At 32.9% G+C, this 25,790-nt stretch overlaps 2 protein-coding genes and 1 long non-coding RNA gene across 11 annotated transcripts; all 3 read right to left on the bottom strand.

Moving 5' to 3' along the window:
* Positions 1-636: 636 nt before the first annotated feature.
* On the bottom strand, positions 637-4,039 carry LOC123907512. 8 transcript variants are annotated; one of them, XR_006809255.1, is made up of 7 exons: positions 3,729-4,039; positions 3,090-3,541; positions 2,838-2,929; positions 1,755-1,874; positions 1,360-1,436; positions 1,198-1,242; positions 637-1,072 (listed from the first exon to the last, which is right to left on the bottom strand). It is a non-coding gene; the product is annotated as an uncharacterized LOC123907512 (long non-coding RNA). The 8 variants fall into 8 exon arrangements; XR_006809257.1 differs by having other exon boundaries at positions 1,172-1,242; positions 1,360-1,431; XR_006809256.1 differs by having other exon boundaries at positions 1,360-1,428.
* A 4,459-nt stretch (positions 4,040-8,498) lies between these two features.
* Positions 8,499-11,609, bottom strand: LOC123907511 (putative receptor-like protein kinase At3g47110). The gene is given in 4 exon segments (XM_045957812.1): positions 8,499-8,818; positions 8,919-9,014; positions 9,017-10,660; positions 10,663-11,609. Coding segments are annotated over 4 exon segments (2,727 nt in total). The 5' UTR covers positions 11,330-11,609.
* Positions 11,610-15,457: 3,848 nt separating this feature from the next.
* On the bottom strand, positions 15,458-19,229 carry LOC123907510 (probable LRR receptor-like serine/threonine-protein kinase At3g47570). Of its 2 annotated transcripts, XM_045957811.1 has the most exons (4): positions 18,692-19,229; positions 16,379-18,583; positions 15,907-16,276; positions 15,458-15,760 (listed from the first exon to the last, which is right to left on the bottom strand). In XM_045957811.1, exons 1-4 carry the CDS (start codon positions 19,098-19,100, stop codon positions 15,745-15,747), a joined length of 3,000 nt encoding a protein of 999 aa, XP_045813767.1. In that variant the 5' UTR covers positions 19,101-19,229; the 3' UTR covers positions 15,458-15,744. The 2 variants fall into 2 exon arrangements, with proteins under 2 accessions (XP_045813767.1, XP_045813766.1); XM_045957810.1 differs by having other exon boundaries at positions 16,379-19,229.
* Between the last annotated feature and the right edge of the window lie 6,561 nt (positions 19,230-25,790).

The raw sequence follows: 25,790 nt of genomic DNA, 5'->3' as shown, positions 1-25,790 counted from the left end.
AAGGTTAGGAAGTTAAATGACCTAATTGTATATAAACGTGAAACTTAAAGAACTTTTGGATACATTTTTATTATAACCTAAAATTGAAATGTAATGTCATATATAGTTAAATTATCTAAAATGTTATTAATTTTTTTTTTCACTAGTGCAGAAAGGAGATACAACTACTGGTATTACAGACTTTCCACTACTGGCCGCGGCCAGTAGTAAATGCAGTTGACGTTGTAAGTATACACTTTCCACGTCGGGTCTTTTTATACCAGTCGTGGTATGTATGGTTTACACTGTAGTTATTATTTAAAATTATGGGTATTCCACGTCGGGTTTTACAAATACCCGTAGTGGTATGTATGAGATTCCACTACGGGTATTTACAATATCCGTAGTGGTATGTATGGTTTCCATTTTTTTTTTTTTAAGAATTGGGGATTCCACTACGGGTCATTACTTTTACCCGTAGTGGTATGTGTAGTTTTCACTACTGATTGTTATAAATATCAGTAGTGGTATGTTAGTTTTATTTTTTTATTTTTTTTTCGTAGCTTCCTGTGCCTGCAAATTAATTATATGGTCTTCCGGCGCAGAAATTATACGTACAATCTAGAAATTACTAGTAGCTAATAACGCACAAGAAAATTGACATAATTCCGAATATTATTTTCCACAAGTCATTGTCAATTCCTAACAAGTTACATTCAACACATTAAAAGTCAATGCTTAACATTATCACTAATTATCTAGTCTAATTCCAAGCATACAGCCCATTAATATGAAAAGTCAAAACTCTATCCATAGAACCAACTAATTTACCACTAATGAAAACGACATGAAGCTAGTGATGTTGAATTTCCAAGTAACCTCATCAATGCTCTCTCCATTTTGGACAATGAATACAGCCAAAGCTTCTTAATATAAAGCATAAGCAAAAATCCATTGTCAGGTTCATTTTGTGCCATGAACCCAGCATTGCTTGCATAATCATCAGAGGAATTGAATCTGGATCCTTCCAAGAAGCACCTTCAAAAGCTACTGCAAATTGTGCAAGGGGAATATCATCATCGAGCATTCGAACCTGTTTTCAGAACACGTAGGTGAACATAGTTAATAATTCATACTCAATCAAAACATACAAATCTACCAAAACACTCACATGAATAAATAATTGGAATACCTAATTTGAATAATCAAAATATATACCTAATTACCAATTTATTAATCAGAAAGAACAAACATGTTCACAACCTGCCAAACCAGAAAATTTCGGTACTGTAAAACCAAAATGCAGCAAGCAAACCTTATTCATGATCAAGCCAGACTAATTAATAGCAGTATAGCGTCAGGTAAAAAAGAGCAGCTTACCCAAAATGAAGCACTCCTTTCTCTGCATAAGTCATTGAATTCTTACGAGGTCCCATCTTTGTACTACCGCTGCTAAACTTAAGGAGTGAAATTAAAGTGAATGGAAGCTCAAAAGAAAGTATCATATGCAAAACAAAGAATCCTAGTTAGTGTTCATGTACTACAATTTAATGCAGCATGTGTGATTGCATATCCACTATTACTATTACTAATCCTTCAATGAGTACATAGACCAAGTATGACCAGCTATTGCAAATTTAGTTTCATTTCAGGGTGTGTGAGATATGATAAATCAGATGTTGCAATATTTATTTCTCTATATCCTGCAATTTGTTATTATCTTAATATAATACTACATATTATTAAAAAGATAAACAAAGTATAACATTGATTACCAAGACTTGCAGCAGCTATTGGTTCGTAGTCAAACTGATCAAAGATATCACCTACAGAAGCTCCAAGCTCTTCTTCAACAATAGCTAAAGCAGTCTCAGAGGGAAATGGAGGAACTTATCCTGAACCAAAAATAAGAGGTAACTTAAGCCCTGAAGAAATGGAACCTTTATATTTTTCTTTCAGCTTAAGCTTTTCAATATTATCGTGTCACCAGTTTTTTGGATTCAAATGGAAACATTTTCACATTTAACAGTTTTAGTTATTTTTAATATCATTTGCTGCCCAAATAGACAAACAAGATGGACATTATAAACTCAATATTATAATACAAGGATTACAAAAACCTTATGACAGAAAATTCTTCTCTTTCAAAGTAGACAAGATAGAAACAACATGAAATAAATCATCCCCTTTTTGAATAATGTTGTAACTTTAACCTGCCGAGTCTTTACTAGATTGATAAGACCACAAGAGCTTTAAAATCTAAATACAAATTGATAATCTTATACTCTATGAGGCACAAAAGATCATAATAGAATGAAAAACAGCCAATGTATAACATCCCATGTCGAATATCTAGAATACGATATAGAATATACATATTGGTACTGGAATACATCAAAAATTACAATAGGATTCACCTACATCCAAAGTTCTTAACACAAAAATAACTGATGTCTTAAGCTTAATACGAGTGAACTGCATATTTAAAATAAGCAGCGGCATTAATTCATTGCTTAACAACCAATTAATCCCTTCTGCATCAGTTTTTGAAAAAGGATCTGCAGTTTCTATCTTCTGGTACGCTCGTTGGGCGAGTATTTTAGCTCGCTAAGCGAGAGTTGCAGAAAACAAAGTTTTCTCAGCAGAATCAGTAAAAATTCATTTTATTCACCTACAACATCATTCCATTCATTCTGAGCAATTCATAACTTTAATAAACAATAACTCTAGGTGTGAATTTTGGGATTAAACTCACACAAACACTAACACCCTATTTATTCATAACCAACAAAACTTAATAAACAAAAACCCTATGCTTTGGACTTATGGTTGCCATGACTTTACTTAAACAAACCCACCTGAAATTGAAGTTGAACCGCACTATCGACATCTTCGGAGTTCGCCAAAATGCAGAATTTACAAGGTACTTCAAATCCGTATAGGGAATTTTCTGCATAAAATTCATAGCAGACCCTCAATTTCAGAAGCCTTCTGAGACTTCATTGTTTATTCAAAAATTATAAATTCGGTACTCAATCGAAGGGAATTTCGTCAGCTTTCCATGGGAACAAACGAAATTTAAAACGGAGTTATGAGGAGAGAGTACTGACCGTTTTAGTAAGACCCTGTCCAGAATACGGGTTTCACATACTTCTTCCAATTCCCTATTCCTATTTCACCAATCTAGTTCTCCAAATCTCCCATGATGCTACTGCCTCCCTCTACTTGAAGCTTTTGCATCTTCCAATTACCCACTGTTCTTATGGTCCTTAAACCCCTTTCAAACCATAGATTTCTCATGCAATTACCAAAATGGAAATTGGTGAGTTTTTATGAAACATCTAAACAAAAGAAATGGGGAAATCAGAGGGAAAGAGAAAGTCTAATTATTCTCACCTTAATCCTTGATCAACTCAGAAGATGCAGTGATGTATTAATTTAACACATGCATGACCAAATCATGTGAAATTAGAGTTTGCCCCTTTGGTTGTGAGATGGGGATTCACGCCCTTTTTAGAGGAAGATGAATAGTTGTTTCTTTCATACTTGATTCCTTATGGTTCTACTACCATGAGAGTGAAATTAGAGTTCTACTACCATATACTCACTCTCAAGACAACATAATGAAGAGTTGAACAGATTGATGAACAAGTAGAAACCAAAAATAATGCGAAAATCATTATAATCATGCTTATACATGTATAGATCTATAATAACAAAAACAATAAATAACGAGAAAATAAACTTACCAGAGAGGGTGAAGACGAAGAATCAACAGAATCTGCGTTCTTGAGTTCAACAGACACAACCAACGACGAGATATCAAGGAAAGAACGGCGACGGCTGCTGCTCGGTTGGGGTTTGTGAGAGAAGAGTTCAAACTTGATGACAAACTGATGTTACACAATGTGCAGCATAGAAGATTTATGACGTGCAGCGGATTTGAAGGATTTTTGAGTGAGAAAGAGGAAGGGAAATCGTTTTAGGGTTTTGAGTGAGAAAGATTTCGCGTACGAGAGAATGAGAAGGAAAGGGTACGCGTTTCAGCAATATTGAATTAAAGAAAACCTTTCTAAATTTTCAAGGTAAGGGATTTAACTACCGTGTAAACAAAAACAGTAGTGAAATCCAATTAAAACAAATTTCAATGTAATTACAACATTGCCACCGTGTCAACTTTTCACTACTGGTATTCACATATCAGTAGTGGAATCTCCTATCCAAAAGTCTATTTTCTACTAGTGTTTATTATAAAAAAAGGGTGAGGGGATAGTGCCTCAGTCCAAGGCAAGGTAATTACATTTGAGAATTTGTTTGCCACCCTACCTACATTTCACACGCCATACGCATTTCTATATTTATCATTCCGTTACTTAAGTAATAGATATTATTAAAATGAGAAATTTTGAAAATGTCATCCACCACTTGAGTTACGGACCAGTCGGTGGTCAGGTCTCCTGCCATACTCAAAGGTCTGCCAAGTGGCCAATTTTTTGGGTCTTTGGTAACAGTTAACGGTCAAGGACGGTGGCCAATTTGATCAGACGAGTCCAATTGAGGAGACAAAGGCCACCAAGGAGGTCCAAGACCTTATCAACGTCAAACAAGCAGTTGATTTTCAAAAGAAGGAATCCCATTCATATATAAATGGTCACCCCCTACCTTAACAAGGAGCGTCAAAAAGCTTCTCTTAAAGTCAGTGGATCAACAAGGAGCTAGGCTCATCCCTGGGGTCTTTAATTTTGTTTCTTTTCGAGTTATAATTTCTTTCTTGCCAAGTATTGTTTGTTTTAAAATTGTAACTTTTGACTAGTGTAGTTTAGCCAATGAAATTCAACCAAAAAATCTATGCATTGGAACCTTTTCTTTGCATTTCTTTCTCATTCTCATTTCTTCTAAAATACTCCCTTAGTTTATTTTTTACTTTTTTCTTTAGTTTAGTGGTTTTCTAGTTTCGTTATTTTAGGCATAAACGGCCTCAATGTCCATCGTTGATTAGTCATGATGATCTCATCTATGTTCTTTGATAATGGTGATTGAGATCGTTATGCTAATCGACAAGAGACTCTTTGAGACCTATTAGGATCGTTATGACTAATCAAAAGGGATCCATCGAGATCCATTTTTACCCCAATAGGGCTGATCGTGGGAGGTCCCCAAAAGTCGGCTTTTACCCACCCAAGAAGGGTACTGATCATTATGACTAATCGAATGTAATCTTTCTTTAAAATGTAATTTTTTTAATGTTTTATGTTATAATATTCATTGTTAAATGTAATGAAATGAATAAAATTATTCTCACAGGGCTTCTAGGAGGCGTGGAATATTAAATCGTGCAAACTTTTGAATTTTTTTTACCATCCACTACTTATGTAAAATATTAGTTGCTTGACTTCAAACATGAGAATCGTGTGTTTTGGGGTGGAAACTACTATTGCTAGTCATTCATCGACCATCATTAGTTTAGTCTTGCCCTGCTTAATACGTTCCCTATGATATGAGTGCTCTTTATTTTTATCATAAAAAGTTAAAAACCAATACTAACATTTCAGCATCACATTCTTTTTTTGACTACGTACCCTCCACTCTTAATACTTAATTTATAGCTTCTCTCTACATGCCCATTACACCTAATTCATCTGAACCCACTAAACAAAGTACCTTTACAGCAAATAACAATATTTTTCTAAAACTTTTTAGGAAAATGTTATTCCAACACAATTTTTAAACAAAAATACAACAAATATACACTTTTAGTTTTTTTAATATTATTTGCATGCATGGATTTTCGTGATAAAAAGATGTGTCAATTTTATGTTTAAATAACACTCCTCAACTTTTTATATCCATAATCAATTCTTCACCGTCCCTTCCTTTGTTTTTGCAAACTTGTTTGATGTCCATTCATTAGATGTGAACATTCTTATCAATTCCCCTTTGTTCTCCATGGCCTTTTTCCTCTTACTTCTTCACAATTTGTATCCTCCTCTTCTGATATCTAGTTATTTGATTTGCAAATTTTACAATCTCCCCTCTTTTTAATCAGGCTGAATTCTTTCGGTAAACATCTTATTTAGATATGTGTCAATACACCGTTGAGGTGGATAATTCTAACTGGTTCACAAATAGTATTTATTAATTCTTATACCTAATAGAATTTTCCACCTCAACGATCTACAAGTACATATCCAAATAAAATGTATCCCTCTAATGTGATCAAAGTGATAAAGATATACATACATTCAATTCAATAGATAAAAAGCATAATTTCTATGTCATAAAGAAATATTAAACTGTCACATTCGATCCAAACCAGATAGGGGAAAATAAGCATAAATTAAAAGCTTTGAAAAATAAACCCATGTAGAAAGTATAACCAACATGATATCACATAATCAGAGAGGTATTAATATTTAATACATTGGATGGATAACAAACATAAATCATAACTAGCATCCAACAAATGACTCCTCAGCTAAACCCTAGGGTCTGTTTGGTTCGGGATTTCTCGAGGGGAGGGGAGGTGAGAGAATATTTTAGATTTTATGTGTTTGGTTCATTTTTTTTGGAGGGGAGGGGAGGGGAGGGGAGGTGAGCCAAATCCCTCATAAACTCATTTTTTGCAACCCCCAAATTGGGGGATTTGGAGGGGAGGGGAGGGAAGGTAATAAATCTTTTATATTATAAGTTTGTATACGTAAGCAAACTTTAAACCCTAATTTGTTTTCCATGTTTTCCCTCCAATTTATTTTGCAATTTTTATTAAAAAATAATACAATTTTGTCTTAACAATGATTCGAACCCGCAACCCTTCGGTGCAAGGCAATATTTCCAACCATTATGGCAAGTATATCAATTGTAATTAAAATTATGTGCAATAATTGATAAGCACCATCAATTTTAAAAGTATATCAGATCAAAATTATTGTTGACTATATTATTCATCACGAAATATTTTTATGTCTTTCTTGATCAATGATTTTTTTTCTACCGGATCATAAATTTAGAGAATAATTATCATGTGAGATTTGGAAAGTTATTATCACGTGTAATTTAGAAAGTTATTATCAAACTCAATTCTGCTAAATCAATTTTTTTTGCAATACAACCAAACACAACCATAGTCATGTCACTAATCACATTCATTATTTTGATTTTAATTATGAAAGAATTTAGGAATCCTAATATGTTAACCCTGTTTTCGATAAATTTGAACGGCGGAATTAATCACAGTTTTTATTTATTTATGGATGTCTACTTAAGTTTATGTTCTTGATTATGTCTTTAATTTTTTTTTAACCTTTAATTATCATCAATTTTTTAACCTTTAGTTATCAGCAATTTTTTTTTAATAAATAAACAAAACGATTGGGTTCCAAAATTATTTAAAAAATATATAAAATATAAAATAAGCACATTAACAAATATAGAATAATTAGTCCATGAAATTTCCTATACTACTCTTATTGAAAATGCTCTTAGAATTTTTGTATTTTATTTTTTATTGTTACATATTACACCTAATTAGACCCATGCACCGCATGGGTCAAAGTTCTAGTGTTATTATCATTTTAATTACATTGACAAAATTATCCCTAATTTTATGTTGAAATCCAAAACTATCATTATTAAAATTTTAAAGATTAATTATCTCTATTTTTTGTTTATGGGATTTTTTTTTGGTACATTGTTTACGGGAAATTATCTCTCTATTATTCATGCTATATCCTACATATTTTATTTGTTGTGGGTAAAAAAAGTTTCTTTTGCGTGCCCTCAATATATTTTTTTTGGACTAAATTAATACTTTTTTGTTTTTTATTACAATGTATATTCTGTTTGTTATTAAGTTAACGTTTTGCTTGTATTATTACGTTTTTCTAGATTTTTTTTTGAAACATTACATATTATTATTTGCGGTTATATTTTACTATTTTTGTTGTACAGTTGCCATTTATGTTAATAATTATGAATAAATTATTTTCATGTATTTATAAATATTTTAAAATTTTATATAGCCTTTTGTTAGATGTATCATCAAATTTGAGAAATCGTTGTGAATATATGGTTTGATTTGTAGACTCTTTGACGTTGTTTATAAGGATAAAAATGTAAATTAATTTTAAAATACCTCCCTTCCCCTCGTGAACCAAACATATCTATAATTAAAATCCCTCATCTCCCCTCCCCTTCCCTCTTTTGAACCAAACACACATGTAATTAAAAGTTTACCCTCCCCTCCCCTTCCCTCCCCTCCCCTTCCCTCCCCTCCACTCTCATTTTTTTGAACCAAACAGACCCTAGAGCTCTGAAAGCTCCGTTTGCTTGTCGTATTCTCGTCTTCTGTTGGCAACTTCTTTTCTGAAGATCAGGCTTAAATAAACAAAAAGATAAATAAACTTAAAAACAAGTTTAGAATAAAAGAAAGCAAGAAAAACAAGGAAAGAATAACTGATAGTAATAGTATGATGATACCTAAGCATCGTGTGTTTTGTGGTCGTACGTAATGCAATTCTTCTTTATTTTGGTGATTCCACTGAACAAGAAAGTGCAATACTAAAAATTGCAAGTAAACATTTCTCTAAATTAGGATGTATAATACCACCACCAAGGTTCCCATTGTCAGTATTGTGGTCTAATTCAATGGGGAGATCTAGAATAGACTGGTCCACAATATGGAAAAGGTGATTTGGAATTGAATGTTTCACATAATTATGGAGATTATGATCGTCTTTGAACATTTCATCTGTTGGTCTTCTTCCAGTTAACATTTCTAATATCAGTATTCCAAAGCTATACATATCACCTTCAATTGACACCTCAGATCCCATTCCATATTCTGAAATGTAATGCATAAAATTCTTATAGTTAGAAGAAATAAGAACTAAAAGTTGAAACTCACAAATTTTACAACTTAATAAAATAATGTCAAGTCCTACCTAGGGGTGCATAGCCAACTGTTCCCTTTATTCCAATTGTGCTACTTTGCATTAGAGAGATTCCAACACTTGGGAGCAACCTTGCTAAGCCAAATCACTAACTCGAGCTAGCAGAGAGTCATTGAGAAGAACATTTGCAGGCTTTAAATCACAATGGACAACAGGTTGCTCGCATTCGTAGTGAAGATAACAAAATGCTGACGCAACATCAATAATAATATTTAACCTTTGCTCAAGAGTCAATGATTTTGGTTGATCTGGAATTTCTGTTGTGGGGTGCAACCAACTTTCTAAGTGTCCATTACTCATGTACTCAAATATGAGAGCTTTAAACTCATTGCCTTTGTAATCTATGCTGGAACAACATGTCAAAATTTTAACCAGATTTCGGTGTCTAATATTTTTTAGTGCAGTACATTCAGCAATGAAACTCTTCTGGGCTCCCGTTTTATTAAGGTTTAGGACTTTTATGGCAACAAATCCATCAACTGACTCGAGCTTTCCTTTGTAGACAGAACCAAAATTTCCTAATCCTATCAAGTTACTTGTTGAAAATCCATTGGTTGCATTGTGCAGGTTTTTGTATGAAATCGGAACCATTTGGTCATTTATTTGTGAATCAAATTTTTTTGTTTTGTCTATTCTCCTCATCCAATAGATTGTTATAATAAATATCATAATGAGAAGAAAAGAAATCCCGCTAACTATCACAACTATCTCCTTGAAGTTATTGTGTTTAGTATGGCATGGCGGTAGATGCAACTCCAAAATTCCTCCACAAAGATTTTTGTTCTGAGTCACTCCTAATGCACTTGAATTTCGAAACACACCTTCACTTGGTACCTCTCCTTCCAACATGTTGAAAGACACATTGAAGTATTCTAAGAAAGAAATATTTTGCAGAAATTTTGGAATTGATCCAGACAATCGATTTCTTGAAAGGTCTAAGTATCGAAGACCTTTGAGAGATGCAAAAGAGGATGGTATGCTTCCATTGAATGAGTTCCCCATCAAAAGAATGTATTCTAAGCTTATGCATTCACCCAAGGTTCCAGGAATTTCACCAGTTAGATGATTTTCAGAGACATCAATCTGCTCAATATTCTGTAAATGACCGACTTCATCGGGTAGTTTGCCACGCAACAAGTTTTGCGATAAGAATAGTCCTACTGTTAAAGATGAAAGACTGAAAACCTCTGAGGGTATCACTCCTGTAAGGTTGTTTTCTGAAAGGTATAACATTTGTAAGCTTTTACACTTCCCTATATTTGAAGGAATATTTCCTTCTAACATATTTTTCCCTAAACCCAAATGATACATCTGACTAAGGTTACCTATGGAAGCTGGAATTTCTCCTGACAACCTGTTTCCACGCAAATCTAACACTTGTATCTTTTGAAACTTTCCAATAGTAGAAGGAATTTTCCCTTCAAAATGGTTACTTTCCATGGTCAAGAGAATTAAATTAATTAAATTTCCTATTTCTAAAGGAATTTTCCCAAATATTTGATTACCCCCAAGATACAGTCGACTAAGTTGGGTGGTTAAGTTACCTATGTAACTTGGCAAACTACCTCCAAAATTATTAAAGGATATACCAAGTGTAGACAACTTACTAAAATTTGTGAGTGGTTTTAAGAACTCCAAATCCTTAGTTGAATTGTCACCTAGATTGTTGAGGTACAAATCTAGCCAATAAAGATTTTGTAGCTTACCTAGACTTGGAACTTGTCCAAAAAATGATTTCGACTGATATCAAAAAGTGTCAAGGTAGAAGCATTTGCAACTGAAGTGGGTATTAAACCTGAAATTTGATTCATGCTAATTGCAAAATATTGGAGGCTAGGGAGGGTGTGAAACATGTTGGACCTAAGAGAGCCATTGAAGTTATTCATTGCAGCCGAGATTATAGTAAGAAATGACATATTATAAACACAAGAAGAGAGTGTACCAGACAATTTGTTGGCCACCACTGATAATTTGGTCAAGTTTTTGAGACGACATACTTCGTGTGGAATAACTCCCTCTATGTTGTTATAACCTACATAAAAAGTTGTCAAGGATGAAAGGTTACCTAGGAATGGTGGGACTGCTCCGGTTAAATTGTTTTCCACAATCTTTAATGTCTGAAGCTTCCAAAGAGAGCCAATTTCAATTGGTATTTTACCAATCAGATGATTTCCACCTAAGTCTAAGCCTTTGAGATTATATAAATTTGTTAAGTTTGTAGGAATTTCTCCTATGAAGGAGTTATTGGGGAGAGAGAGTTGTTGCAATCGAAACAATCGTCCCAATTCTTGCGGAATTTTTTCAAAGAAGCGGTTGTTTCCGAGATTGAGACTTCTCAGAAAAGAGAGATTGCCAACATAAGGAGATAAGGATCCACGCAAGTCGTGTCCCGACATGTTCATCTCTGTTACTCTTTGGTGTTTGAGGCTGCATGTGATTCCATGCCAGTTGCAAAAGTGGATAGAACTATTCCAAGAATCTAAGACTCCATTTGGATCATTGGATATCGATTCTTTGAATTTGAGCAAAGCCGAATGGTCAGTTTAATTTCCAAATGCTAAGCCCATAGTTTTATTTGAGCCAAACCAGATTATGCTTAAAGCAAAGAAAATATGCATATGAAGGTTTGCATGCAAAAATATAGATAACGAGAAAGAAAAAGACTTCATTTCTTTATCTTGGAACAAGAAGTATATATATATTTGATTGTTGGTTTTCTTATGGCTACATGTAATGTGCCTTTCTTATGGCAACATATATATATATATATAGTATTAGTAACAACTAACTATGACCAAATCATTTAATTATGAATTATTTCTTATGTAAAGTCAATGTTTGTTCTGTTCACAAATGTCATTTGCTTGTAGTATTTCAACTTAACAACAGTTTCTATGAGATTTTGTGATGCTGGCTAGTGGAGTAGGTGGAAGATGTTGCTACACAGACAGAGACTAATATAGTCATTATAGTCATGCCCTGCGTGATACGTAACTTACTTGCCATGTTACGGAAATATTAAAGTCAAGCCACGAGCTTTTCGATACATCACTTACATGGTGGAATATGAATTGAATATGTTTGTTAATTTCAACCAATTTCCTTAAATCTTTGTTTGGATCGAGGAATGGGATGGAATCGAGTGGTATATAGTGGCATGAAGTGGAGTTTCATAGTTTGGATTCCTTAAAAATGAGTGGAATACAACCTCTTCATAAAATTTATGTTCTATTCCGTCCCGCTTCATTCTATTGCGCTCTGTTCCATTATGTACCATCAATCCAAACAGATCCTAATGTATTCAGGTAGAGAATCAGGATTTGAAGGCTATTTCTTGTAATTACTTTTGGAATCTCTTTGCAACAAAACTCTTTGAACCAGTAGAAAGGAAAACTGCGCTAATATATATATATATATACGGAGAAGAAAATATATTGTTATATGGAGAATTCTTATTTTTCTTTCTCATATTCTAAATAAATCATATATTTTAAATAACAAACTAATCCTATAAATTCTAAAATTCCAAACAAAAATATAAATTTTAAAACATGTGTATTAATTAGTTATTTTTTAGAGTAGATTTATGAAAATTGAAAAATAGGAAAAATAAAAAAGGAAACTACCACCACTTCATATGAGTTGTTAAAAAAATAAATTAAAGGCTTAAATGCAATTTTGCCCCCCTATTTTGATTAAATCAGAATTTTACCCCCCCTGTTTTAAAACGTGGACTTTTACCCCCCTTGTTTTATAATTTTTTGGATTTTGCCCCCCATAAAATTCTGCTTTCAAGTCACAACTTCAAAGCTTCGCACACAACTCAATTTGGATCAATAATTCACCAAACGGATATTGAAATGACCGTAATCGAGTTATCTTTCAACAGAATCAAACCCCACTAAATTTGGAGTTACAAAGAGAGATTAATTACCGTTTTAGTGAAGGTATGTCCCCCAAATATTCTGCACAAAATCTGCTTTCGAGTCACAACTTCAAAACTTCGCACAGAATTCCATTTGGATCCATAATTTACCAAATTGGTACCGAAATGACCGAAATCGAGTTAGTTTTTCACAGAATCAAACTCCATAAAATTTGGAGTTACAGAGAGAGATTAATTATCATTTTAGTGAAGGTCTGTCCAAATCAATTAATGTATGGAACTACTACTGGTATGTTTGTACTGTCTCTCACCCTGTAGCTCATTTTTCAATAGTATTTACATTTCCAGAAAGCTAACGAAATTACCCTTGTTTTCATTTAAATTTCGTCAAATTTGGAGTTACGATGTGTTTGGTAGACGATGTTGAATTTTAAGGTCATAAGTAGATTTCTACAAAATTAGTAATTGGACAGACCTTCACTAAAACTGTAATTAATTTCTCTTTGTAACTCCAAATTTAGTGGGGTTTGATCCTGTGGAAATCTAACTCGATTATGGTCATTTCGGTATCCATTTGGTGAATTATTGATCCAAATTTAGTTGTGTGTGAGTGTGAAGCTTTGAAGTTGTGACTCGAAAGCAAATTTTGTGCAGAATTTTGGGGGACATACCTTCACTAAAACGGTAATTAATCTCTCTTTGTAACTCCAAATTTAGTGGGGTTTGATTCTGTGGAAAGATAACTCGATTACGGTCATTTCGATATCCTTTTGGTGAATTATTGATCCAAATTGAGTTGTGTGCGAAGCTTTGAAGTTGTGACTTGAAAGCAGAATTTTAGGGGGGGGGGCAAAATTCAAAAAATTATAAAATAGGGGGGTAAAAGTCCGTGTTTTAAAACAGGAGGGTAAAATTCCGATTTAATCAAAACAGGGGGGCAAAACTGCATTTAAGCCTAAATTAAATAAGTCATCCAAAAAGGGTTAGCGGCACATTTTGTTACCCGTTTTCCTTTAATAATAAGCCATTGACATGAACACGTTTTTCTTTTTATTCCTTCAAAAAAATAAAAATGAAAGCGCTTTTTTTTGAGTTGACCTATATGACTTGTTCTCCGAACACTGCTTTTATTTTGGTTCAAATCAAATAAGATACATGTTTCAATGTAATTTTAAAATTCCGCATTCATGTATTCGACAAAGCTCTGTAGTTTGATCAAAATTATACATGTTTCAATGTAATTTTAAATTTGTTTCAAAATTTAAAATGTCGAGCTTAAAACCTAAACTGATTGATCATTATGTAACGACTGATAATGTACGAAATGCGTGAATGCAACAGTTTTTATCTGCAGCCAACCCTGGTCCGGCGCAAATGTATCTTTTAATTTGTATTGTGAACATTATCTCGACCTTTTACGAATTAGAACTGTGATATATCATAGGACAAATTATTTTAAGGCTTGTTCTAAAATATTCATAGCAGAGGAACCAAATCATCCTTTTGCCCTATTGCAGTGTCTCTAATTCACACCTACTGCTAAGTATATAACTGAGATTGATGTAAACTTATACCAAATGATTAATGTTATACTACAGTGGCGATTCTTTAGAAAATGAAAACATATGACAAAGAAATGAAATTGAAGATAAATATGGGAGAAGTATCAATTCTCATTTCATTGAATTTGAAAGCAATACAATACAACATGAATTATAAGAGGTTATAAGAAATAGTTTTTTACTGTGCAAACTAAATTACTTTACTCTTCTAACATTTTAGAGAAAAACATTCACTACAAATTGTTTTCTCTCTTCTTCCTTCATGAATTATTTTTCGCCATCACAGAAAAATTTCATGTAACGATTTTGTTACTAAACCGTCCTAATTGATTATGTGTTATTCATTTCTTCTTCATCATCATTAAAATCTGTTAATTTTCACTTAGGTGACTTGCCACATCAGGGTTGACTTGGTCAAAATTGACCTTTTGCAAAAGGGATAATTGGGTAAACATAGGGGGGGCTAGAAGTGCTATTTTGAAACATAGGGAGCCAAAATCGCAAGTTTCTGAAACATAGGGGTCAAAATAGTTAGGAGTATTGCATACATTCTCTACCTTGTAGGGATAATATATATTTGCTTGACTTCCTCCAACTTCAGAATCGTGTCTTTTGGGATGGAAAATAAAATACTACTAACATGCTTTATGGAGCACTCATTCATTATCATATCATTATTCACTACTCAGGATGGCAATTAATTGAACAAAGAAAGTAGCATGTCATAAGTGAAGTGATAGTGGTGTGTGATAATTATGTGGAAATTTTGCAACCAAACTTTGTAGATGCAACATGTTTGTGATTTAGTTTTGTTAAATTCTTGAGCATTCTTGGAAATATACAGAAGCTATGTTTCCTTAATTACCATGTGAACATGCTTTTCCTATAAAAATCATTACTTATATGACAATGTAAGTAATGCTTTGGGGTTTGAATGTACCAACTTCACTAGCAGGGAATCAAGGGATTGTTCAACAAGTCAATTGGCTTCATTATGTTCAATTGGCTTCACAGTTTTAACAGCGCGGCAATGCCTTAGATCTTGAAAATGCATGACAAAGAAATGAAAATGAAGATAAATATGGGAGAAGTATCAATTCTCATTTCATTGAATTAGAAACCAATACAATACAACATGATTACTTATTTATTTATAGCAACTAGTAGGTTGAAGCTAGCAAATCTACATTAAACACGATGATACAAAATCAAATGACATAACCAAATTTAGAGTAACAAACTAGTAAACTAAGCAAAGCACATGCGCTTCCAGCTGAACCATTTAGTGTCTAAACAACAAGGCTTCAAGCTGAATACACTTCTCTTTCCACGAATCATCTTAGAAATTTAGTTAAGCTTTAATTTCTAATTATGAGCGTGAACACCTGAAATTTCAATCAAGAAAAAGCACATCTAGCTGTTTAGGAATTTTAAATGCACAATAAGATTATTAAAATCAAATTATAACAATATATAATTAACGAGTTTGTTATGATTCAAATAAGCATACGAAAATATCAGTTTATCTCACCGGTGAGAAAGGCCCTTTTTGATTTTGCTAAGCTCTCCAGTGACATCTGCAATATTCATTCTTTCTTTCGGTGATTCCATTGAACAAAGAATTCCAATCCTAAAAAGTGAAACTAAGCACTCTTCAATAGTTGGAATAAGATTTTCACGATTTCCATCTTGTATTGCTACTTCTACATCTCTTGATACAATATGTGGATCTAAAATCTTCATAAGGTTATCAGGAAATGAAATTGCAACAAAGTTATGCAGATTTTGACCATCTTCAAAAACTTCATCAGTAGGTCTTCTACCGGTAAGAATTTCCAACATGAGGATTCCAAAGCTATACATGTCACCACATTTGGAAACTTCGGAACCCATTCCGTACTCTAAAACATGAAGCAAAAGCTGTTAATACTATGTCACTAGTAAATTATTGAGTCTGCAACAAAACATAGAAACAATGTATGATTCAAGAATTTAGACCATACCTGGAGGAGCATACCCAACTGTCCCTTTAATTCCAATTGAACTTGTATCCTTCCAAGAGCTGCCGCCAATGGATAAGACAAGTCTTGCTATTCCGAAATCACTCACATGAGCAACCATATGATCATCAAGAAGAACATTGTTTGGCTTTAGATCACAATGAAGGACCAAATGCTCACATTCTTGGTGGAGATAATGTAATGCATCAGCAACATCGATAATTACGTTTAATCTTTGACCAAGACCCAATGTTGTTGCATGCTCTTCATTTAAAATCTCGGGATGCAACCATTGATCTAAGCTTCCATTTTTCATATAATCAAAAACTAGAGCTTTGAATTCTTGACCTTTGTAATCTGTACCCGAACAACATGTCATGATCTTAACTAAATTTCGGTGTCTAATATTTTTGAGTGCATTACATTCAACAATGAAACTCTTGTGAGATCCCTTTTTTTGGAGGTTCAGGACCTTTACGGCAACAACATGATCTTCCGACACAAGATTTGCTTTGTACACAAAACCAAAACTTCCTGATCCGATCAAGTTTGTAGGAGAGAACCCATTGGTTCCTTGATGCAATTCTTGGTATGAAATCTTAGCTAGTTGATCAATTGTTGGTGAATCAAAAGATCGTTTTTGATTTCTTTTCCTCATCCAGTACATAGTTATAATAAATGAAAGTATGAGAAGAAAAGAAACCACACTAACTATCACTGCTATCAACCTAATTTTATGGTGTTTTGTGTGTTTTCTGCCCTTGATAGGGCATGGTGGTATATGTAGCTGTGAGATACCTCCACAAAGCTTATTGTTTCCAATAATTGCTACTTGGGTTGCATTTCCAAAGACACCATTGGTTGGTACCTCACCATCCAACATGTTAAAAGATACATTCAAATACTCTAAGCTAGAGATATTTTGCATAACATCTGGAATTGATCCAGACAATTGATTTCTTGAAAGGTCTAAATGTCGCATACCATTGTGAGAAGCCAAAGAGAATGGTATTGTTCCGTTGAAGGAGTTCCCTTGCAAAAGAAGGTATTCTAAGCTTGTGCATTCACCAATAGTTCCAGGAATGTCCCCAAACAAATGATTCTCAGAGACATCTAACCAATAAATATTTTTTAACATACCTACTTCTCTTGGTAAGTTACCGCTCAAAGAGTTACGTGACAAATTCAATAAGTTTGTTATAGAAGAAAGATTAAAAACCTCTATTGGTATGGTCCCTGTAAGCTTATTATTCGAAAGTTCTAGCTTTTGTAACTGTTTGCAGTTTCCTATGCTTGGAGGAATATCTCCATAAAACATATTATGATTTAATTCCAATGCAAACAATTGACTGAGATTGCCTATAAAGGGTGGTATATCTCCTGACAACTTGTTATTTCTTAAACTTAACATTTGCAAGGTTTGAAACTTTCCAAAAGTAGTTGGAATAACTCCTTCAAAGTGGTTAGATTCCAGGGACAATGACACTAAGCCAACTAGACGACCTAATTCAGCAGGAATTTTTCCTGATATCATATTACCCCCAAGATATAGCATTATAAGCTCATTGGTTAAATTGCCTATAGAATTTGGCAGAACGCCTCCAAAGTTATTTTGACTAAAAGAAGCTATATACAATTTACTACAGTTTGTCAAAGGTTTTAAAAACTCTAAATCCTCAGCGGAATTGTTACCTAAATAGTTGAGTTCCAAATTCAGATGGTTTAAATCTTTTAGCTTTCCTAGACTTGGAACTTGTCCAACAAAATTATTGTCAGAGATATCGAGATGAGTAATGGAAGAAGATGCATTTATAGAAGTGGGGATTGGACCTGAAAATTGATTTTTTGCAATACCAAACTGTTTGATATTTGGGAGAGTGTGAAACATGTTGGGTGGAAGAGGGCCATGAAAGTTATTTATTGGCATGTAAAATATAGTAAGTGAGGTGATGTTGTAAAGACAAGAAGGAGGGGTACCTGACAAATTGTTCACACCCACTCCTAAAGCTGTCAAGTTTTTGAGGAGACAAATTGCCTGTGGAATATCTCCTTCTAAGTTGTTATCGGTAAACGAAAACCGCGTTAAGCATGAAAGATTCCCTATGAATGAAGGGATTCCTCCAGTTAATTTGTTACTAGTAAGAAACATTCTTTGAAGCATTTTCAACGAGGCAATTGCAATTGGTATTTTACCAATGAGATTGTTCCCTGACAGGAATAAGTCTTTAAGATTGGAGCAATATGTCAAGTTTGTAGGAATTTCACCTACAAAAGAGTTATTGGTGAGATAAAGTTGTTGCAATTGTAGCAACTTACCTAACTCCTTTGGGATTTCTCCATAGAAGCTGTTGTTTCCAAGGTTGAGATTTTTCAGTAAAGTGAGATTACCAATATGGGGAGATAAAGATCCATGTAACCTATATCCTTCTAAATTCAACCCTATAACTCTTTGATGCATGGGGCTGCATGTGATTCCACGCCACTTACAAAAGTGGATGGACGAATTCCAAGATTCCAGACTTTTATACGGATCAGTGGATATTGATTCTTTGAATTTGAGCAATGCAAAATAATCTGTTTGGTTTCCTAATATTGCAGCCACGGCCACAATTAAATTGAAGGTAAACAGAAAAAGTGTAGGTGACAAGAAAGAAAATGACTTCATTTGATTTAGAAGAAAGAAGTAGCGGTTTTGTGGGAACAGAGAGGAAGCATGCATATGCATATAAATACTGGTGGAAATGGACTATATAACGTAATGGAAATTTAAATTTTTATTAACTTAACACACCAAAAAAAAAAAAACAGATAGAGATTATATTGAATAGTCAAGTCAATTGATTGAACAGACAGAGGAACACAACACATGGTGGGAGCCAAAACTAACTAAGTGACAGACAGTGTTCTGTATATTATTATTATATTATGTGGACAACTAAATGTGGCAAATTAGTCTTTCGGATATAGGCCTTAAACCTTTTAAACAGAGTTCAAAAGATCATGCATAGTAATGTTCTGTCGCTTAGGTCGATGATTGTAGTTTTTTAAATATTGAGTTTTGTTATTCAAAAAATTTAGCGGCGCAGCTTGTTGTCCGTCTACCTTTTGTTCATATGTAATTATTATAATTTAAAAAAATTAAAATAATTAGAGAAAATTAGTTTTAAATCTATAACAATATATAAAAAGGATAGGTGAGATTGGGATGGACTTTTCAATATACCTATTTTACCCTTGACTTAGTTTCACAACTTCCATTAAGTAATCAATTTAAAAAAATAAAAAATAAATTCAAATCATAAAAATGTGAATAAATGACAAATGGGTTGCCTATACATGAATGATTACCAACTTATTACTACATCTATACTATATAAAAAGATAATACAAATATTTTTGGTGTCGATTTTTCATAATATCAACAATATCCTTATTTTTCTAGCAATAAAAATCTTTTATTAACAAATTCATCATGCCTGCCTGGCCCGCTAGTTATAATAATAATACTATACAAAAATGATATGCAAATTAGTCTTTTTTTTTTACTAATGCAAATGAGTCTTTCTTGATGATATATGATCGGTGCTTTTACGATAAAAATAAATACTGGCATTTCTGGGAATGGATTCTCTCAAGTGTGATTTACACTTGAGAGAATAAAGTGTAATCTAACACCATCTAAATTCATTTTCTCTAAATTTTTATATGTTTCTCTCTCTTAATCAATGGTAACAAACCACACTTTATTCTCTCAAGTATAAATTACACTCGAGAGAATTCATTCCCACAACATGACAACCGTTTATTTTGGGGTAGAAAAATGGAAGATAAGCCAAAGCCATCACTTAATAAATTGTTTTTTTGACTAATGCAAATACGTCTTTCTTGATGATATATGATCAGTGCTTTTACGATAAAAACAAACAAATACTAGCTAGTATTTCAACATGACAACCGTTTATTTTGGGGTAGAAAACTGGAAGATAAGCCAAAACCATTACCCCGATGATGGGGCAACTTATATTCAATTTGGCTTAGTGTGAGGGATGTATTCAGACCTTACATAATTAAAGATAATTTTGCAATGGGATAACTTGTGTAATTGAGAGGCTTATAATTTTTTATAACCTCGCTCTTAAGCAATTTATCACTTATGATTTTATTTTTTTTAAGATGAACTATGAAGCATGCAGCTGCATCATACAATCGAGAAACTAACCCAACTATAAGGTGAGGATTACCTCTGCTTATAAATCTATGTTCAGACCATCTTATATCTGATGTGAGACTTCTTAACATGTTACTATAATTAAGAAGAGCTAAACCAAAAGTTGTATCAATATATAGTATATCAAATTCGATAAGATCGCCAATCTCATATCTGATTTGAAAAAGGACAATTAAGAAAGAGGTGATCAGTAGTTTCCCAATCATTATGCAACCCCTCGACCAAAGATTGTTATTAGTGGGAAACATTGCATGAATGAATCTCTAGAAAATGAAGGAATATGAGGGAGGGAGGGATGGAGTAACACCAAATTAATTTCTTACCCCAATTAACAAGGTTGACTTGTACGTAGCTTGAGATGCAAATAAACTAGATTAGTTGATAAGGTATATACCATATACAGGGTGTTTCCAAACTAATTGATTCTTGAGCTCTATCATATGAATACAAATTTGCCTAATTTTATCTTCCACTGCAGGAGTCATGATAAAAAATATAAGCAGGAATTTTCAAGAGCCTATTGCACCATGAACACAAGGACAAAGAAGTTGAATAAAAAACTTAGTTAGATCAATTTACCAATCCCATAGCTTCTATCGCACCATAAAATTCCAGGGGTTCATTTCATAAAAACAGCAAAATATCAGGTTTAATTTATAAAATTGACGGGGTTCAGTTGCACCCCTGGCTACGCGGGATCCGCCCTTGGTTTTCAGTTTTCATTTATGGAACAAAAAGCTTTCATTCTATTGAGTTTCTAATATGATATCAGCTTCTACCTTCTAGAAGGAAAGTTTTTACATTTTACAATCCATAACCATTTTCCATTGCATTCTTCGAAGTTCATCTATCGCCTTCATCACGATCTTCATCAAATTAGTTTGATTTGCTTATGATTCTCATTTATTTAACGCCACTATATTCTCCTCTTTTTGTTCTAAATCTTCCTTTTTCACCATGCCTCCTTTGCCAAATTCCACCTCCAATTGTGAATCTGCAATTGATTTCTGACTCAGTTTACTACGTTCATCCGAGTGAAGGATCAAATTTTGTTATAGTTACTCCTCATCTCAATGAATCAAACTATCTTGCATGAAGTTGTTCTATTGTCGATCATTAGGTGCGAAAAACAAACTTGTTTTCATTGATAGATCTACTCCAATTCTTAACTCCTTTGAATACTAATCGAGGTGTGTGGGAACACTGCAATCACCTAATTTTATTGATGGACCATAAACTTTGTTTCTGAACCAATTGCACAAACACTTGTTTACCATGAAAACGGCATTGATGTATGGGAGGACTAAAATCAGTCTAAGAAATGATATTAGCAGAATAACAGTTATCCTCAATTATTCTATCACGTGTTTGATACACATAAGATAACTATTATATCATGTTTTTAATACATATTTGTTCATAATAATTTGATAAGATATATAATATATTTAAATTACAAAATTATCCTTGTAAAAAATTATTATTTTTTCAAAATTATTTTGTAATACTTTGAATTTTTGTAAATAAAAAATATAAATAAGTAATCAAATAACTTTATATAATTTTAAATAAAAATCATGAGAAAATAATCAAGTTTAATTTTTTTATATGAATCATAATCAAATAAATAACTCAATTATACATGTTAGATAATCTAAATAAATATATGATATATCTCATAGGTAAATAATAAATTGCAAAAGAATTATATTTAATTTGTTATAAAATTTAAATTAATATTCCTATTTTGCAATTTTTTAATAATTATTTTACTTTAAAATATTATAATTTTAGTAGAATTTTAATTTTTTTAGATTATATAAATTACAAAATGACATACCCATGAATGAAACAAGTCCAAGCAAAATTAATATGTTTAAAATAAGTTTGTGCATGTATTTAGTGCACTCAATTGAAATGACATACCCATGGGCATGAATGAAACAATTCGAAGCAACAACATCCCAGTCAGGAATATTATCAAACAGTTTCCGCACAGACTCAGTAGCAGGCAGCATAAGCATTTGTTTCAAACCCATATTTCACTATGCAATTAAAGCAAGATTTTGAAAAGAAAATAAAAATCTTTAACTCACCGGAGAGAAAGACCTTTTTTATTTTGCTAAGCTCTCTAGGGACATCTGTAATATTCATTCTTTCTTTTGGTGATTCCATTGAACAAATAATTCCAATCCTAAAAGTGAAATTAAGCACTCCTCAACTGTTGCAATAAGATTCTCATGATTTCCAATTGTACTAGAATTCTTATGAGAGGTACTAGAAATCACACTAACTATCACAACTATCGACTTGACTTTATGGTGTTTTGTGTGTTTCCTATGTGTGCTAGGACATGGTGGTAGATGCAGCTGTGAAATACCTCCACAAAACTTTCTGTTTTTCGATAATTGTTATTGGTAAGATAAAGTTGTTGCAATTGTGAGATTTTTTAGAAAAGTGAGATTGGTAACATGGGGAGATAAAGATCCATGTAAGTTATATCCTTCTAAATTCGACCCTATAACTCTTTGATGCATGGGGATGCATGTGATTCCATGCCACTTGCAGAAGTGGATGGAAGCATTCCAAGACTCAAGAGTTTTATATGGATCACTAGAAATTGATTCTTTGAATTTGAGCAATGCCAAATGATCAGTTTGATTTCCTAATGCAACTGCTCCAATTGTTTTTGGAGCAAAGCACATTAAATATAAGGTGAACATAAAAAGAATAGGTGGTAAGAAAGAATAAGGCTTCATTTGGTTGAGTAGTAAGAGGTTTATGCTTTATAGCTTTACTTGGGTTTGATAATTATGTGGGAAAGAAGCATGCATTTAAATACTGGTGGCAAGAAAAGAAAAGAAAGAGATTTCTACAAAAATGAAAAAGAAAGATTATATTTAATTTATTTCATCAACTTTCATAGAAATAGTGTCTCACCTTTCCTTGACTTACCGAAGCTTGTGAGAAATTAAGGTTTCTGGCTGCTACTGCTATACTTTTGGAGAGAAATAGTTTTCGCATATTTAAATATAGGCAAAATGTATTTAGAGGTCTTTGAAGTTTTGTATTAGTAATCCTTTAAATTTTTTAGGTAACAGTTAGGTCTTTTAATTTTTTAGGTAACATATGTTAGAGGAGATTAACCGGAGGTGTAACGGTGCAACAAATTAGAAAGTTTTTTTTTTTTTTTGACGAAAAGTTAGAAAGTTAAATGACCTAAATATAAACGTAAAACTTAAAGGACTTTTGGATACATTTTTATTATAACCTAAAATTGAAATGTAATGTCATATATAGTTAAATTATCTAAAATGTTATTAATCTTTTTTTTTATTATAAAAAAAGGGTGAGGGGATAGTGCCTCAGTCCAAGGCAAGGTAATTACATTTGAGAATTTGTTTGCCACCCTACCTACATTTCACACGCCATACGCATTTCTATATTTACCATTCCGTTACTTAAGTAATAGATATTATTAAAATGTGAAATTTTGAAAATGTCATCCACCACTTGAGTTACGGACCAGTCGGTGGTCAGGTCTCCTGCCACACTCAAAGGTCTGCCAAGTGGTCAATTTTTTGGGTCTTTGGTAATAGTTAACGGTCAAGGACGGTGGCCTATTTGATCAGACGAGTCCAATTGAGGAGACAAAGGCCACCAAGGAGGTCCAAGACCTTATCAACGTCAAACAAGCAGTTGATTTTCAAAAGAAGGAATCCCATTCATATATAAATGGTCACCCCCTACCTTAACAAGGAGCGTCGGTCTTTAATTTTGTTTCTTTTCGAGTTATAATTTCTTTCTTGCCAAGTATTGTTTGTTTTAAAATTGTAACTTTTGACTAGTGTAGTTTAGCCAATGAAATTCAACCAAAAAATCTATGCATTGGAACCTTTTCTTTGCATTTCTTTCTCATTCTCATTTCTTCTAAAATACTCCCTTAGTTTATTTTTTACTTTTTTCTTTAGTTTAGTGGTTTTTTAGTTTCGTTATTTTAGGCATAAACGGTCTCAATGTCCATCGTTGATTAGTCATGATGATCTCATCTATGTTCTTTGATGATGGTGATTGAGATCGTTATGCTAATCTACAAGAGACTTTTTGAGACCTATTAGGATTGTTATGACTAATCGAAAGGGACCCATCGAGATCTATTTTTACCCCAATAGGGCTGATCGTGGGAGGTCCCCAAAAGTCGGCTTTTACCCACCCAAGAAGGGTACTGATCATTATGACTAATCGAATGTAATCTTTCTTTAAAACGTAATTTTTTTAATGTTTTATCTTATAATATTCATTGTTAAATGTAATGAAATGAATAAAATTATTCTCACAGGGCTTCTAGGAGGCGTGGAATATTAAATCGTGCAAACTTTTGAAATTTTTTTACCATCCACTACTTATGTAAAATATTAGTTGCTTGACTTCAAACTTGAGAATCGTGTGTTTTGGGATGGAAACTACTATTGCTAGTCATTCATCGACCATCATTAGTTTAGTCTTGCCCTGCAGTGCTTAATACGTTCCCTATGATATGAGTGCTCTTTATTTTTATCATAAAAAGTTAAAAACCAATACTAACATTTCAGCATCACATTCTTTTTTTGACTACGTACCCTCCACTCTTAATACTTAATTTATAGCTTCTCTCTACATGCCCATTAACACCGAAATTGGATTTGCTGCAGTCCAATTTGGGTGCAGTTCCTGCTGTTAACACACACAAAAAACCTTTTTATTATTTTTGTTGGAACATGTTTTCTCTCTCTTAACAAAAAAAAGATTCTCCCTCACAATTATTTCAACAGCACCAAACTGCAGGATTTACAACTGCAGTAAATCCAAGTCCCATTACACCTAATTCATCTGAATCCACTAAACAAAGTACCTTTACAGCAAATAACAATATTTTTCTAAAATTTTTTAGGAAAATGTTATTCCAACACAATTTTTAAACAAAAATACAACAAATATATACTTTTAGTTTTTTTAATATTATTTGCATGCATGAATTTTCGTGCATGTGACTCATAAAAAGATGTGTCAATTTTGTGTTTAAATAACACTCCTCAACTTTTTATATCCATAATCAATTCTTCACTGTCCCTTCCTTTGTTTTTGCGAACTTGTTTGTGTTAGCGGCCAACACTCGGTGGGATTTAGTCCCACATCGGATTGATAGGA

Source organism: Trifolium pratense, linkage group LG2, assembly GCF_020283565.1.
Source record: "Trifolium pratense cultivar HEN17-A07 linkage group LG2, ARS_RC_1.1, whole genome shotgun sequence".
NCBI lineage: Eukaryota > Viridiplantae > Streptophyta > Magnoliopsida > Fabales > Fabaceae > Trifolium > Trifolium pratense.
The sequence above is the reverse complement of the archived record's forward strand: the minus strand, read 5'-3'. Positions and strand labels throughout refer to the sequence as shown.

Excerpts from the sequence above, each read along its gene's own strand:
- LOC123907510 (XM_045957810.1), bottom strand. The coding sequence starts at position 19,100 with ATGCATATGCATGCTTCCTCTCTGTTCCCACAAAACCGCTACTTCTTT. Across the intron at positions 16,277-16,378 it reads AGTTGGGTATGCTCCTCCAG|AGTACGGAATGGGTTCCGAA; the intron begins GTATGGTCTAAA and ends TTCATGTTTTAG.